This window comes from Camarhynchus parvulus, chromosome 1, assembly GCF_901933205.1.
Source record: "Camarhynchus parvulus chromosome 1, STF_HiC, whole genome shotgun sequence".
Taxonomy (NCBI): Eukaryota; Metazoa; Chordata; class Aves; order Passeriformes; family Thraupidae; genus Camarhynchus; species Camarhynchus parvulus.
The window spans coordinates 26,217,852-26,234,391 of record NC_044571.1 but is presented as its reverse complement, the minus strand read 5'-3'; the positions used below and the strand labels follow the sequence as shown (position 1 = coordinate 26,234,391).

The 16,540-nt window shown below is 41.6% G+C and overlaps 2 protein-coding genes across 3 annotated transcripts in view; one reads left to right on the top strand and one right to left on the bottom strand.

Moving 5' to 3' along the window:
- The window catches only part of CUL4A (cullin 4A), a 34,540-nt gene extending 31,781 nt beyond the window's left edge, over positions 1-2,759 (bottom strand). The window contains exons 1-2 of one of the 2 annotated variants that reach the window (XM_030949334.1): positions 2,529-2,759; positions 1,914-2,029 (exon numbers count right to left, since the gene is read on the bottom strand). In XM_030949334.1, the coding sequence (XP_030805194.1) occupies positions 1,914-2,029; positions 2,529-2,694 (282 nt within the window). In that variant the 5' untranslated portion in view covers positions 2,695-2,759. The other variant, XM_030949341.1, reaches the window with a different exon arrangement.
- Positions 2,760-3,668: 909 nt separating this feature from the next.
- On the top strand, positions 3,669-16,313 carry PCID2 (PCI domain containing 2). Its single transcript, XM_030944997.1, has 14 exons — positions 3,669-3,822; positions 5,652-5,741; positions 6,304-6,377; positions 7,060-7,125; positions 7,648-7,689; positions 8,160-8,214; positions 9,808-9,911; positions 10,564-10,639; positions 10,760-10,901; positions 11,933-12,033; positions 14,130-14,203; positions 14,366-14,491; positions 14,702-14,825; positions 15,719-16,313. Exons 1-14 carry the CDS (start codon positions 3,787-3,789, stop codon positions 15,809-15,811), a joined length of 1,203 nt encoding a protein of 400 aa, XP_030800857.1. The 5' UTR covers positions 3,669-3,786; the 3' UTR covers positions 15,812-16,313.
- Positions 16,314-16,540: the final 227 nt, after the last annotated feature.

The window sequence follows — 16,540 nt, the reverse complement described above, 5'->3', positions numbered from 1 at the left end:
CATGCCTGCTCCCATGCTGCCTCTAATGCCTGGAAAGGAGTATCCTTCAGGCTTCCCACTCAGCCTCATCATTGTTCTTCAGTTTCTTCTCAGCCACTGTGCCAAATTAAATAAATAAATCAGAAGGTTCAACTGTAGGCTGGTACACCAGCTCACTGAGTGCATTGAACTCTAGCAGGCCTTTCACTTCCTCCCATAATGTCAGATAGACTAAAAAAAAAATACCACCACAAAGGCCTGATAGTAAGAACTGATGGACCCAGAGATATTTTCCCCTGTGGATGACTCGATGCTCACTAACAGGCAGTTAAAATGATCTGTAAATACAGATCAGGTTTCCAATTGATGCTGAACCTCATCTTTTATTCCTCTGGCAGGACAGTAAATACCTGTCCCTGCACAGGCACACCGAGCACCACCACCCACTGTGCAGAAATCTTCCTGATTTGCTGCCTTAAGGATTATTCAATCAGCCTTGCACAGTTTTTACAAATAAGCAGGTAAAGAGGAAAAGCAAGAAGTACAGTTCTCCCTTCACAGTTTATCTGAAATCTCTCCTCTTCTGCCAAAACTCAAGCATGTACTCTAGTGATTTCATAGCCATATTACTATAATCTCATTTCTGAGCCTCTCAAAACAAGTTAGGTAACACTCAAAGCATCTGTGGGCTGGTTTTTGTTTTTTGGTTTTTGTTTGTTAGACTTGAAAAAGCAGTGTTTTTCAAATGCTGAATTTAAAACAATAAAATGCATTATGTCATTCAAACTGTGCAAATCTGCAAGTATTAATAGATAAATATATTACAGTCAAGCTTTCAATTTAAAAGAAATAATTATTTTAAGTCAATATACATTTACATAATCAGCCATTTTAAACCTATATATTACATACCCTAAATAGGGAGTTAAGTATAGTCAGTTCTGTCAGTTCTGAAATCCATTCTGATCTTCTTGAACAGGGACCCAGTATGGACTACTGGCCTTCTCCTCTCTCACAGTCTCCCCTTTGCACCTCAACTAAACATTTAGAAAATTTTAGGTGCGCATAATAAAGTTTTCAGTCCTGGTCTGGCAAGGACATCAATCTGCAGATCAAACACCTGCACCCACAGAAAACTCACAACTAACTTACATTATGTACTACAATTTAGGACATCAGTAATCTCTTACAGCATGATCACCTAAAAAGCTGCAACTTCAGCTAAATACCTCAAAGCACATACATCTGAAATAACATAGAACTAAACCACACATAATTGGAGAAAGTAGAGAAATGGCTCTAATTGGGAGAGTAAAAGAGAGATGGAGGAATCCATCTCTCTTTTACTCTCCCTAGCCTCTGCTCCAGTAGTCCAGGTGTTCCAGAAATGCTTTTTCATCGCTTGAACAGAAGAACTAAGAACTAAGACCTTGATTGTTATGAAAATGTAACAGTAGTCTGAAATGTGGATAAAGTGACAGTTTGTCATCTGCTCAATCAAGATTCCTTTCTAATTCCCCAAAAGGTATTGAAGTGTAATATTATAATGTAATAATGTCAAATACTTCAACACTACTATTTACAAGAGACCATAGCATGTACAAAAATCATCATAAAATATATAACTTCATTACCCTGTTAGAATAACATCCTGTTTTCAGCATGTTGAGTGGGCAGAGTATTGAAGATACCAGACTTAGACTTAGACCTCAGCCCTGCCAAGGAATAGCTTTCTGTGCCTTCCAACAGAAACTGCTTTTTCATGGGCCCAGATCCTGGTAGCTCTCTGAGAAACTGATAAACAAAAACTGACTAGAAACAGAGTATGTAGCAAAGTATTCAGTCAGCTTTTAAGAAATCAAAATACATTATGTTGAATGCGTGCCAAAGCAGTTTACTTGCAAAAAACGAAACCAAAACTTGACGTAGCTTACCTGGTAGAGCTCTTCAAGGTTGTATTTAATAGAAATGCTACTCTGTATTGCTCCCACCGCTTCGTGAAGTTTCTGCCAGGTGTCCTGAGTATAATTATCTGGTAATTTGGGTCTTTCTGTGAAGTAAGACACAGGTAGTTTGAAAACGGCCACCTAAGGGGAGCCTGCAGCAGCAATGTCTCTCTCCCTGCTGCTCCATCAGGTTGTGCCAAGCCTCTGTGCTCTTGGCCATGTAACTCTGGCACTCTCAGAGGGGTCACTAATTCCACCCGAGCCTTCGCACGCCGCGCTTCACCCCCGGCTGCCGTGTTTGACGCCCGTGTTACTTTTAGCGAGGCAACCACCCTGCCTGGCTTTAATCAGCGCTGACACTAAGGTGGCTTTCTGCCCGCTCCCTACGGCCGCTGCCCCCGCGCCGCACGGAGCCCCACGCGTGTCCCCGGGAGCCCTTACACGGGCACGGTGCCGGCGGCGTTATCAGCCCGGCGGCCTTATCAGCCCCGCGGCAGCCGCCCCTCGCCGATAGGGCGGCGGGGCCCGGCCGGGGCCGCAGTAAACAAAGCTCGGGCCGAGCGCACCTGCCAGGACAGAGGGCCCGGCCTGCCCCGTACCCACCTCTGAAGTTCTTGATCACGAGTTTCTTGGAGGAGGCGGTCGCGCCTCCGCCTCCTCCTCCCCCTCCCGTAGAGCGGGTGGCGGTCAGCGAGGCGGGCTTGGTGAGCCCGTTCGTGTGTCCCACCAAGGCCGACAAGTGCGACTTCTTCTGCGGCTCGTCCGCCATCTCCGCCCCGGGCGCCGTGTCCGGCCGGGGCAACGCGCTGGGCTGGGCCGGGCCGGGGCCGGCTGGTCCCCGCCTCCGCTCCCCTCCTCCTCCTCCTCCTCCGCCGCCGCCACCACCCAGCCGCCCTCCCCCGCTGCCCGGGGGCGGCTGCCAAGTGCCGCCGGGGGGAGGCACCGATAGCCGCCCGCCCGTCTCCGCCCGCCCCGGCGGCCGCTCGCTGCGGCTCCGGCTTCGAGCCCGTTCCTGAGTGCGGGCGGCCCGCGGCGCTCGGGCAGCGCCAGCCCCGCTCACAAGATGGCTCCCAGGCCGGGGCAGCCTGCCGCCGGCGGCAGCAGTCCCTCGGTGTGCCCCGCTTGCCCTGGCTCTGTTCGCTGGTACCCGCCGAAGGGTGGCCGGAACGAAGGCCAAGGAGCAGCCGCCCTCCCCGCCCACAAAAGCCACCAGCCCGAGAGGCCGCCCGCGCCCTGCTCACCGGCACCTGCCAAACCCAACCGAGCCCAGTGGGCACGAACAGGGAGCATGTCCTTGTCTCACACATCTCCCTGGCGGCAGCGCCTTCAGGAGTCAACCCGCTCGGGAGTTTAATGCTCAATTCAACTTTTTCCACCCAAGTTCACCGCGACCCCTCGCCAGCGCTCCCCGTGGGCAACGAAGTTAGCGAAGAGAGAGGGGAGGCGAGCCTCCATAGCTCTCCCGGGGAAGTAACCGGACTGTCCCGCCACTGGGCTCCTGTCACACGGAGGGCACAGCCAGCCTGCTGTCCAAGCCGAGAGCAAAGAGACAGTGCGGGCGACACCACTCCCAACGCCCCGCCAACACTGAAAGCGTGGCGCGCCCCCGTGCACGAGGTTTACCTCTGACGCGCGCCCTCTGCCCCGCCCACCGCCCACTCCTATTGGCTGCTCGAGGGAAGCCACGCCCCAGGCGCGCTGTGGGCGGGGCAGCGGCCGCTGAGTGGCGTCACGTGACGCTCGGGGCCGTTCCCGCCGCCCTCGGCCGCGCCGGGATCCGGAAGCGCGCGGCAGTTCCGGGAGCTCCGGGGCTCGCACGGCGACACCGGTGTGCGGCCCCCGCCTCAGCTCCTCTCCCTTAATGGCGCACATCACCATTAACCAGTACTTGCAGCAAGTAAGCACGATTTTTAAATTATTTTTTAAAATTAATCTGTGGGCTCTGTTTGAGTATGCGTGTTTGCTGTAAATGTGGTGCCTTGGTTAAGGAATAAATCACAGTGTGCGTGAAGCACACACCGTCTGAGTGCCAAGGATGTGCCTGAAGAGTGTGGAGGTTTCTGAGGTAATTTGTGTGTAAGAACGGCCACGGAGGGCTGTGTGTGTGTCCAGGGGCAAGAGCAGCTCAGGGATTTGAGGGATGCGGGGCTCGTTGATGCACAGAAATGCAGACACAACTTCTGCCGTGGATGGATGGAGGCGCAGGAGCGCAGCCGCAGGGGTTCCAGCTGCATGGAGCTATCAGTGACAAGCCTATGTGTCCCCGCTCTGCATGGTTCTTGCTGGACTGTTGACGGTGGTCACAAGGGTTTTGGGGTGAAGGAACAGACGAGATGGGCTCTATGATTAGAAGGCTTGATTTAGTACGTTATGATATAAACATCTATTTAAACTATACTAAAAGAAAAAGAAAAGGGAGAGTTTCTAGAAGCTGCTAGCTATTTAAGAAAAGTAAAGAATGAATAACAAACTAGCTCTCTCGGACTGTGTCCGAGAGATCTCAGTTCTGGATTGGTCACCAACTCCAAACATCTAAAGTGGGCCAATCCAGGCAGACTTGTTACATTCTACAGCAGCAGATAACCTATTGTTTATGTCTGGTTGCTGAACTTCTCAGCTTCAGCAGGAAAATCTTAAGAGAAGATTTTTCATAAAAGAAATGTCTGTGACACTGGGCCATCGTATTCTCGTTGCTGTTACCATCTTACTTCACCTAGCATTAGTTAAGGCACAATAAGAAAGTAATTGTTTGGGTTTTAGTCTCCAAAAATGGAGAATCAGAGATCTCCCAGGACAGCAGTCTGCTCTGAAAAGTCCATGTTTTGTTAGGTTGACACTCCATTGAACATTCAAGATGAAAAATTATCTTGCAAACATAAAATTACGTCTTCTTTTTCCTGAAATAATAGCTAAACACAAATTTCTGAAAGAGTTTAAACGGTTGATTTTTCCTTTTTTTCTTGCTATTTTAGTCTATGGGTTTTTTTCCCATTTGGTATGAGCTTTCCATACATCAAAAAGATTTTTTTTTTCATTTTTTTTGAGACACAAAAATATGACAAGGCATAAGCAATGGGAAGGAAACTCTTAAGAAGTAATACCTGAAACTACCTCCATAACTGAATAAATTTCCACCTTGATGTTACAATAACCTGTCCAAGCAGACTGTTTTTTACAAGGAGTTATCTTTAGCAGGAAGCAGGATTAAACCATTTTTCCATAGAGTATAACATTTAGAGTCTTAGCAGGTTTCAAAAGCATTTTGAATATAGACTATTAGTCTAATATCAGACATTGCCTTTGGATTTATATTTACATGTTAAATCTTTCTGTCTTCATTTTAAAGCATTTCTCAAAGATTGCATCGTTGCATCTGTGTTTGATGCCTGTAAGTCCAACTGGAATTTTAAAAAGCTTAACCAAATCTGGCTCTCAACTGCTGTTTTACAATGCTAAACCCATGTACATACATATGCTTGCACCCTACAAATAAGGAAAAAAACACAATGGTGTTCTCTCTACCTTCTCCCCGAGACCTTTTTGAACAACAGGTGTATTGGAAATAGAAAATTATTTATTCGGTTTTCGGCCTTCAAAAACTCACATTTGATTTGATATTAACATGTATGAACAGTGGTCACTAGGTGGTGGCTTCTGTAGTTGTGTAAATATGTTGTGTGCCTGTTGCTGGATTTTGTTCTGTAATGTGACTGTTTACTTCGGTAGGTGCAAGAAGCCATTGAGACCAGAGATGGTACATTTTGTGCAGAATTAGTATCATTTAAACATCCACATGTTGCAAACCCAAGGCTGCAGGTGAGGATGTGTTTTTTGACTTTTTGTTTTACTTTTAGTTTTCCCAGCTCTATGTGTGGGTTCCTTTCCATTGGAGAGAAACCTCAGAAATCTGTTTCACAGGCTGAGGTAGGATCCCCATGTAGGTTTGCTTCCCTTTTCACAAGGACACTATATATAATTTTTGTTTTCTGGTTGGCTCTTTGTGTTCCATTTTGAATTGTTTTCTGGATAGATACAATTTTGAATGTCCTTTCTGACCAGAATTAGTTATTAGCATAGCAGCATGGAAGCCACTATGGACAAAAAAGCAGTGGGTGGTAAGGGTCTGGTGTTTGTGTGTTATGGATGCTTTTATTTCAGGCTGACTCTGTTCAGGTTCTGGAGACAGAATGCACACTAGCAATTCATTACTCTGGGTAGGATTGTTAATGTAATTTAAAGTTCTGGTAGATGCATACTAGAGGTCCCTTCCAACCCTAGCACATCTGTGAGAACTGCCATGACAAAATATGCATATGATATTCTGTTTCTGGTGCATTGGATGTTCCTCTAATGTTTTATTGATTTATTCTACACTTAGCTTCCATCTCCAGAGGAGAAGTGTCAACAAGTTTTGGAATCACCTTATGATGAAATGTTTGCAGCCCACTTAAGGTAAAGATGGGCCCAGAACGTAAAGTCAGTTGTGAGGTGTACAGCAGGGATGGGGAAGGATATCCTTAAGTTTACTTTCCCATTTTAAAGGGCTTACACCTGAAAACTTGTTATTTATTAGTCTTATAAATAATGCTAGAATTGCAGGAAATGAAGACTTTCTTTCTCCTCTCCACATAAAGTTTTCTCTACGTACCTGGCTGTCATCTGTGTATGGCCATTGGCACAGCTTTGGTGTCAGTGCTTGCTGTTTCCCCTCTGCCTACTGGCTGCACAAGAATTTAGAGTGAAATAAGTGAGGGAAAGAAATATTTTTAAAAGGGAATTTTAATCATAAAAATACTTGTAAGAGAGATTAGTATTGAAGTAATTCTGCGAGGCTTTTACTAAATAATTTTCTGCATCTAGTCTCTTTCAACAATCTTGTATTTTTAAAATTTCATCTTGGTGACAGTTTCAATAAGCATTAGCTTATATAAAAAAAAACCTACTCACCTCTAGGATCTGTTTTCTACAATTATCAAGCTTAGTGCTCTATTAAAATGCTTGTGCCAGTTTTTTAGGAATGCTTCTAGTCATACTCCCTTGTACCTTAAATAAACTGTAAAACTTCATGCCTGGTAGGACACAAAAATATTTCATTTATGTTTTCTGATGCACTAATGCACTTTTTCTTTGACAGGTGTACTTATGCTGTTGCAAACCATGACTTCATAGAAGCATACAAATGCCAAACAGTTATTGTCCAATATCCTTTTCCATAAATCTTGTATATTGTTTTCAGATTAACTTCTTGTAGAGTAAGTTCTCTTTATGTTTTTAAAAATCTAATAGAATGTGGTCTGCTTCCCAATACACTTCAGTTGTTTAGGTTTCTGAGCAAGGAAATCCAGATGCATTCTTCTTCCAGCTTTCTATAGGGCTAAGAAAGAAAGTTTTACTTGGCTCTAAAATAGAATATTAATTTCTCCCAGAATATAGGAGAGTCTCAAATCATTATAATACCTTGCAGTTTGTATGTGGCTGGAGGGGAAGATAATGATAAAGAAGCTTCTATCTTATCTCTGGCCAGTGTTCCTTACTGCTGCTGCCACTCAAAGTTAAGTGCATGGCTGTGCTCATGTTCTTCATGCTGCAACTCGGCTCCTCAGCTTCTTGATGGTGTTTTGATTTCTAGTCCTTCATGAAGTCGTATATGGTACCACTGAACACCTGTTTCTCGAATCTGTGCTTCATTTCATGGCATTTTAAATTTTCCTAAATACAATACATCTTTCCTGCGGGCATTTCAGGCACATAAAGAAGAAAATTGGTGAGTACGTGGTAGAAAGCTACTAGAAAATAGCCTCATCTTTTCCTAGTATAATACGATTGGAGTCAAACTAAAATTATATCTATAGTTTTATTTATCCCCAGTGATGCTACAGTCAAGCCGAATTGGGTTTGTAGCCTGGTTGAGTTTTCATGTCCAAAGTGTGGAATCTAAACATCTGAGCTTAATTACATAGAATGGTCCATATGTAAATACCTGAAGGATTTGTTCAAAGAGAAGTGAAATTTTATTAAAGCCACAGTAAAAAAGACTTCAAAAATAATTTTTGTAGTGTAGGATTTCTGAAATGCTGAGATCTTGAAGAACTGTCCTTTTAAGAAGTGCATCCTTCTTCATTAAGAGATTAATATATACTTTTCTAATTTTATGACCAACTAACAAAAAAAAAAATTGCTTGTTTCTCATGTTTTACTTATTGCTACTAAGAATACTATGATTTTCTTTTCCAGGGCCTTACCTATTATGTATTCTGTAGCCCTTGATCTTCGAATTTTTGCTAATAATGTAAGTAGATCTGATTAACAGCCTCATTACTTTTATCTGTTTGGCATTTCCACAATAGAAATGTTTTTACAGAGTTTAAAACATGGTCTAATTTTGCTCAGTTCTCTTTAACTCATTGTTTAGGACTTTGTTGGCATGCTAAATTCATCCAGTCCTATTGAAAAGTGAGATTGCTCGATCTGTCCACCTCCTATTTGCAGATGGAACTAGAGGAGTTCTGAAGACCTGAATGCAGCTCCCAGCAGTTGCTTAGAACTTACGAAGGGATAAATATTTTCTTTACTGAGTAGCATGGGGTGTAAGTCACTATTTCCATGTTATCACTGGGATTTGGTGGAAATTGGAGGTATCACAGATAACCAAGCTGATCTAACCACCAGATCTGAAGAGGGAGCTTTCTGCTCCCCTTTTCCAGATGTGTGCACCACTTCTGATGCTCTTTGGAGCCCTTGGTGAGCCCATACAACTGGTGACATGCTAATAATCCCCAAATATAAATTATTTTTCTCAGGCTGGTGAATAGAAGTAGCTTGTGTAGGGATCTATTGAGAACTTCTCGGCCAAGGTAAGTGGCAGAGTTGTGATTTTGTTCACCTGAAAAGTTCAAGCTACAGTTCAAGTGAGGTTAGGGTTTGACAATATCCAGCATTTTCCCCTCATCACTCTCTCCTGCCCAGTTACCCACAAAACCACATGTAGAATGCTTGCACAGGGAGTATTTTTTGTGTGTGTGACTGCTTTGCAACAAGTCTCAATTCTCAGTTTGAATGAGAGAAATCCATGTCTCTGAGATGTATGAGAAAGGTTAATGTTGAATCAGTCATGCTGGAAGTGTTGGAACTCTATCTTCTGACCTCAGTGTATTATTCAGAGGATCTGGTTTCAGAGAAGACTTCTGCAGCAGGATGCATTTCCATTTCTTTTATTTTTCAGCTAATGAGAATACAAACACAATAATAAAACTTCTTAAAAAGCATGTAATAAATATCTACTTGCTATATTTTTTCTGTTGAAGTTCTGCATTAGTCAGTGTGTGGATCTTTCCCATATGTTGACAACTGAATTATCTTTTTTTTCCTCTTGCTGCTGTAACATATGTTTTATCTTTCTTCTGGAAGTCTGAGGTGCCAGCATTGTGTGTCACTACTAGAAACTGTTGGATATGGTTTAGAAATAACATCTAGTCTTTCTGGCTGTGCAGAGAAACTGAATTATAAATTCTAAGACTCAAACTCCATAATTTTTTCCAGGCTCTTGGCCTTTGTACACTTGAGTTGAAGTGTTAATGCTGCAATTCAGGTGTTAAACCTGAATTTAGGTTTCTGAGAGCTGCATTAAGCTGAGTGATACTAAAGGTAATAGTGATCAGTGCTATTTTCCAAGGACTGTCCTTCTCTACATTGGACTTGGTACATGTCCAGGAGCCCCTCTGAGTGTTTTCTTTTGTTCTGGGAGCTTGACTGCCTTCTAGGTTTGGGAGATAGCAGCCATGACAGATCTCTTGCTATAATACTTCATAAAATGCTAAATTAAAAAACTAAACTTTGCAGCCCAGTGAACCATGATGTAGAATTGCGTATTATTTCTTGCTAGGCAGATCAACAGCTTGTGAAGAAAGGGAAAAGCAAAGTGGGTGACATGTTGGAAAAAGCAGCAGAGCTGCTGATGGGCTGCTTTCGAGTCTGTGCCAGTGACACGTAAGTGAAGGACCCCCTGCTGCACTTGCACTAGTAAATTGCCAAAAACTTAATGAACTTTGCTTTAGATTTTCCCACATACTTAGACCATATATGGGTCTTGGAATGAGCACTTCCGAGGCTTGTCTCTTCTCCTTTATAGTCTGTTCTCCCTTGACTATTAACTACAGAGGGAGAGCCCTCACTTCAGGTTTAGCATTCCTAGCAGGTGTTGTTGGGAGAGACTGATTATGGCCCTGTTTCTCAGGAAAGGTGATTAATGCTTCTGTGCCCTGTTAGTTGTGAAGTTTGCTCCATTAGAATTAATTAGATGGAAAAGAGGTGGCTCTGTTTTCCAGTGTTAGCAATTCTAACACTTCTGAAGTGGAAAAAATGCTTTTTTTGGGGTCTTTCTTTCATCTCAGGTATTATAAGCCACTGCTGTGCTTGTGTGTGTTATCTGCAGACTGGAGTGAGGACCTGATGCAGATGAATAATATTCTGCATGACACCTTTTCATTATGTTGAAAAAATATATAGCAGAGCTACACCTATGTTTACCCTAAACATGCTATGGAGTCAATATCTATGGCATGAATTTACTGTGAGGACGAAGTTATTATTTTCTTCCAATATTCAGTACTAGCAGGTTTTTTCCTTTTCCTTATGACAGTCGAGCAGGCATTGAAGACTCAAAGAAGTGGGGCATGTTGTTTCTTGTGAATCAGCTGTTTAAAATTTATTTTAAGGTAGGGTTCAAGTCTGGTAAGCTGTGTTTTGTATTTCATATTCTAAGTTAAACCCACCCTATTTTTATATTATGCCATCTATCTACATGCTGATTAAAATGCTATTTTGTTTTTTAACAGATCAACAAGCTCCATCTCTGTAAGCCCTTAATTAGAGCAATTGACAGCTCAAATCTGAAGGATGAGTATAGCATGGCACAGAGAGTTACATACAAATACTACGTTGGACGCAAGGCCATGTTTGACAGTGACTTTAAGCAAGGTACTGTGTGCCAGTAAGACATGTTTAAAGTCTTGCTGCTTGGCATGAAATCTTGCTGAAGTTGTGTGTGTGTGACTCAGAATTGCACTGATCAAAGGAAAAGTCATGCTAAAAGGTCCAAGGCCCACAGGCTGCCTTGGAACAGAGATGAGTTACATGACACTTCTAATTGTAATGTATGCCCAGCTTTAAAATATTTGTGTCACTGAAGTTGCCTACAGTCTTATGTATTATATGTGTGCATTACAAAATGTATGAGCATCCAAAAGAATTGGTTTGTAAAAGTTTTGCAGAGGAGACTTCAACTCTTCAAGTTGCGGTGTGCCACACAGGAAATCTTCAGCAAACTGTAGTGTAGCAAACTGTAGTTTCTCAATCCATTGATTTTGGAAGATGTACAAACTGCATTTCTTAGATTTCTAATAGATTTCAGTAACAGAAATGCTTCTGGAGCTAAGGGGTACAGCTTCATCACTAACTGCAGCCCTTGACCAACATCTGTTCTGGAGCTGGCTTTGTTACTCCAAACTGTGTTCTGCCTTTCAGGCTTATCATTTTCTCTGTGTCAGTGGAAGCTGCTGAGAGATTTTCATGCTGTTATGCTGTGTGGTCTCACAGGCATATTTCTGCAGCTCAGGAGATGTGGGCATTGCATTCAGCTTTCATCTCTTGAAGAACATAATCTTGATTTAGGAAGTAGAGCATATTACCAGCCCTTCTTGAGATTCTCTGCCTCTCTAATAGGAGCACAATAATATTACTGAAATTAGCTGAAAAATCTAATATTCCTTATAACTGTAATGTCTGACATGAAGATCTTGACAAGTTTTCTTTGACTTTCTGAAGGGGAACTTACCTTTCTAGTAATACTTTGTATTTTGTGTGACTCTCCAACTTTATGTATTTTGAGTGCTATGATTTTTTATACAATTTCAAATTTTATGTGTTCAAGAGAGATGGACATTGAGCACAGAATTTGGGCTACAGCTTTAATCTATTTTTGTGTTGATTTGTGTTACTTGTGCTTGCAGCTGAGGAGTATCTGTCATTTGCCTTTGAGCACTGTCACCGATCAAGCCAGAAGAACAAAAGAATGATTTTGATCTACCTGCTGCCAGTAAAAATGTTGTTGGTGAGTAGATGCTACTTTCCTGAATAAGGGGAAGGGGGTACACATGCAGACTGTAAAACTGATGCTCAGTATTTTCTTGGTTTTCCCTTAGAGGAATTCAGAGGCTATTTTACCCCTGTAAGAGCCAGTGAATGCACACCTTGTTATGTGAGGGCAAAAAGTGTTGAGTTGTCATTTACAGCAACATGGGAAAGGAGATAGGAGGGGAAATAACATAGTCAAACAAAAAAACCCCACCCCCAAACAAAACCAACCCAGCCCTCCTTTCCCCCTACCTTTCTCCCACCCCTCCCAAGGGTGCAACCTGATGTTACTACTTTAATGAAGGTATATTTGAATTCTTTGGAGAAGCACTCAACAGTGTGACTTCTGTCTTGTAGCAGAGTGCCTCTCTGCTGATCAACTGCACACAAAAGCCAGGGAAGGTGTAGATTCACTAGAACAAATTTGTCTGCCTCTTTCACCTGGTGGAAGAAAGGAGGGTGTGCAGACAGTTGGCTGAGGACTGAGAGGGGTTTGCCACAGCTACAGCCTGTCTTTGGCTTTTTTATTTGTACCTCCTACATTTTCCCATTTAAGGCATGTCAGAAGGGTCATGAGGCAGAGCATTTTGGTTCTGAAAAATCAGTGAAGACTTGTTACTATTTGATAATTTCATATTTCTATTAAAAGAATTAAGCACATCTGTTTCTTGTTCCTGTTTCTTTCCATGTGCTGGGCTAACATTTGTGTATCCCTGAATTAGTGGATTATGCTGAGTATTAATTCATTGTGACTGAGGGGACAGGAGCTAGATTTTAGAGTTTCCTGTTCTGGCCCTGTTCCCAAAGTTACCCATGTAGAATGTTATCACCTGCCTTTATTGAGTTGCCATTTTCCACCTTCCCCCTGACCTGTTTATGACTTTCCCGCTTTTTCCTTTCAGTGCTCCCTTTCCAATCCTTGCTGTGTCAAGTGGATAAAGGGGGGGTATAATGGGTATGATAACTGGCTGCTGTTTTCTTTATTTATATGTTGACTTTCTTAGTGGTTGTTTTCAGCTCAATCAGTAGGGTTGATAAAGGAAAAAAAGTCTTCCTAAAAGCTTTATTAACAGTCTTCCTAAATCTTTGTCCCAGTCCCAACTGGGTGCCTTAAACTGGTTGGTCTGTTAGTGCCTAGAATTACTGTGGCTTTTCTAAGCAGTTTTAGTGTACAAGAGGCATTAAAGAAACTAGATACAGGTCGTTGTATTTACAGTTGGTTTTTTTAAATCAGAGCCCAAAGATGAACACTAACTTCAAACTACTAAAATAGCTTGTGTGTTGGTTTTTTTTGTTCCGAACAGCTCTCAGTAAACCTGCAGCTCAGTTCTGCTCTCAGCTAATCCTTCGTCCAGGAAAGGAGTTAGCGATAGCATAGCATGATGTAACTAAATTTAAAGTCTGACCAAGTCAATGTGCATTCTGATCTTTGCTTTGCAGGGGATAAAAGATAAAGTTTCTTTTTGATTCAGTAGGTGGTTCAGTCTTTCCTGATCTAACAATAAGAATTAATTTTGTTTTTTTTTTTTTTAATTAACCTTTCTCTCCCTTTTTTTTTGGGGGGGGGCATGGTGGTAGTGTATGTTTTTTGAGAGGACATTTTTATTTCCGCATGGAGGGATAGAGAAGAAAAAAATCTGTTACAGACTGAGATAACACTTGACAAGGCTGAAGCACTGCTCATATTCCTTTGGAAATGCTTGGGATTCCTGCGGTTCTTCTGTTTGTAGATTAAATGATACAACTGTGACATAAAATTTGAATCTGCCAAGGCCTCATGTCACAGGATCTTGATTCTACAAGTTTGATAGTTGCTCCCTAACATGAAGTATTAATTGTCCCTAAATCATGATAAATCAGTAGTTATTGTGACTTGTGCTGTGAGGTGTTTGAGAGGGACAAGGGGGTTGTCTTGCGAATACTTTTATTCACTTGTATTCTATAGAAAAAAAAAAGTGGTTAAAAATTCTTTTTTTCTCTTAACAATTTTTAGCTAGATTTTTTTTTTACTAGATTCTATTTAAAATGTATTTAACTTTACCCCGGAAAACTTGGACACCATTTATTTTTCAGGGCCATATGCCAACAGTTCAGCTCTTAAAAAAGTATGACCTTATGCAGTTTGCTGAAGTAACAAAGTCTGTGAGGTATGATGCTTGCTTTTCTGCTTTGTGTTCAAAAAGTATTAAGTAAAAAGTGTTTCTTTGGGGTGATTGAGGAAGGCAGGGGAGGCATATTCCTACCAAGTCATACTTTCTTTTCTCACTGATGTCAGACCTTCTCACTTATTAATTTCTTTATCCTTGCAGTGAAGGAAATCTTCTCCTTCTGAATGATGCTCTAACAAAGCATGAGACCTTCTTTATTCGATGTGGAATCTTTCTTATCCTTGAGAAGCTGAAAATTATCACATACAGGAATCTCTTCAAGAAAGTGTAAGCATAAAAAAACCTACATTTTTTGGAAAAGCATACTTAATATGGTTTCACCTGGGACTGGGGTAGAATTGTATATGCTCCTTAGTTCTCTCTAAGAGAGCTGACTTCCTGTTAAGTGAATTTATTGTAGAAAGACCATTTTTATAAGAAACAGAATTTAAAAGTGATTATTTCTCAATAACACATTTTTCCTGTTGTTTCTTTCAGATATTTACTGCTCAAAACTCATCAGCTATCTCTAGATGCTTTTCTGATTGCTCTGAAGTTCATGCAAGTAGATGATGTTGATATTGATGAAGTCCAGTGCATTTTAGCTAACCTCATATATTTGGTAAGTGCTGACCACTTGTTGTCTGGTGCTTCCACACTTCTGACAGTGAAAAATATTAGATAGAGAATAACAGTTTATGACAAAAAACTCATCAGTAATCCCAGGTTTTCTTGTGGTTTTTTTGAGAGACTTCTGCTCAAACTGAAATGTTTTCATTTGCCCTGAGGACTTCCTCTAGTTCCTGCCTTTTTTGCAGGAATGAGTTAAAATTGAAGTTGAATTTCACATTACAAATTCAATACTGACATTTCTATATATGCAGAAACATTGATTTAAAAATAGAAACCTTTCAGGTGGCACCAAAAAGATTTTTTCTGCATTTGAAGTAGGAGACTCTTGGTCTTCTGAAATTAGAAGAAAATAGATTTCTTTGGTTCTGTTCTGCATTTTGTCTTTAAGTGAATCTCAACTGTTTATGAATGGATAAAAGCTTGAAATCAAAATATTTGTATTAAATCAGAGGTTGTGGAGCATCATTGTAGTGTCAGCAAGAAAATTAACCACTACTCTGTTTTCTGTTTCATACTACTATATCATTTAGTTATTAGGTATGGAATACTAATTGATTAAAATCCTCACTTTAAAGTGAGCAAGAGTGCAGAGCTCTGTCTCTTGGAAGCAGTGTAAGGAGACCCATGGGGGGCCCTGGCAGGAGGCTCTCAGTCTGACAGCATCCTTAGTGCACAAACAGGGTGGTGGCTCCAGATTTGTGCTGGCTCTCCAAGGTGACCCAGTTACCTAAACTGGACCCTCATGGATATTTAGGTACAGTAGTGCAGTGGTGAGTGAGCATAAACAGCTCTGCTATGGTTAGCTTGTAGGTGTTAGCTTGGGTTGTAGGGATTGTGTTACCAGCTCTAGGTACTAACTCTGCCTTTTTCTCCTTCTGCCAGGGTCACATCAAAGGCTACATATCCCATCAGCATCAGAAGCTTGTGGTCAGCAAGCAGAACCCATTTCCTCCACTGTCAACAGTGTGTTGTTGAGTGTTGCATCTTAGCCATGCAAGTACTCTTCAGATACTCAGCTTGCCCAGTGGAGCTGCTCCCAGTGACCCCAGGAACACTGTCAATGGCCTGGCTCATGTCCAGGACTGAAATATCAGGAACTGTTTGTGGCTCCTTTCCCAGAATGGCCAAGGCTGCCAGGGTTACAAAGTGCATTGAAATGAAATGTTGACTTTGAAATGGTAGTTTCCACAGGCTTTCTACATCATTCAAAGTATCTCATGAAGAAATAAAGCAAAGCATTCCAAATTCCTTCCCAACTACTTAAAAGCTTTTATAAAGTACTTCATGTTACTATTTCTGTGTTTATCCTTCAGAGAGAAGTATCAGCCTTTGTTACTTGTGTTAATCTATTCTACAGAGTGGAAGTAATGTTTTTCTTACATGGTTTCCAATTTTTTTGAAGTCTCAATAATTTTGCTGGTATTAAATACTCTCTTCAAACTGTCTCTAAAAAATAGAGAAGTGTTTGACACCAAAAGCTTTACTGTGTCAGTAATACTTATGGGTTTGTGTAGATGTGGTAGGTGCCCACAGATGGCTTTGGGATTTTTTTTTAATTCTGGTCATATTTTGTTTAATTTTTGTTATGATGAACAAAAACTCACGTAGCTAAATTATCCATACTCTGTTTTATTTTGCTTCGGGGGAAAACACTACCACTGGATTCAGAATTTTAAGTGCTACTACCCTGGGGGTCGGTTTGTT

Excerpts from the sequence above, each read along its gene's own strand:
- PCID2 (XM_030944997.1), top strand. The coding sequence starts at position 3,787 with ATGGCGCACATCACCATTAACCAGTACTTGCAGCAA. Across the intron at positions 3,823-5,651 it reads TTAACCAGTACTTGCAGCAA|GTGCAAGAAGCCATTGAGAC; the intron begins GTAAGCACGATT and ends TTACTTCGGTAG. Across the intron at positions 9,912-10,563 it reads CGAGTCTGTGCCAGTGACAC|TCGAGCAGGCATTGAAGACT; the intron begins GTAAGTGAAGGA and ends TCCTTATGACAG.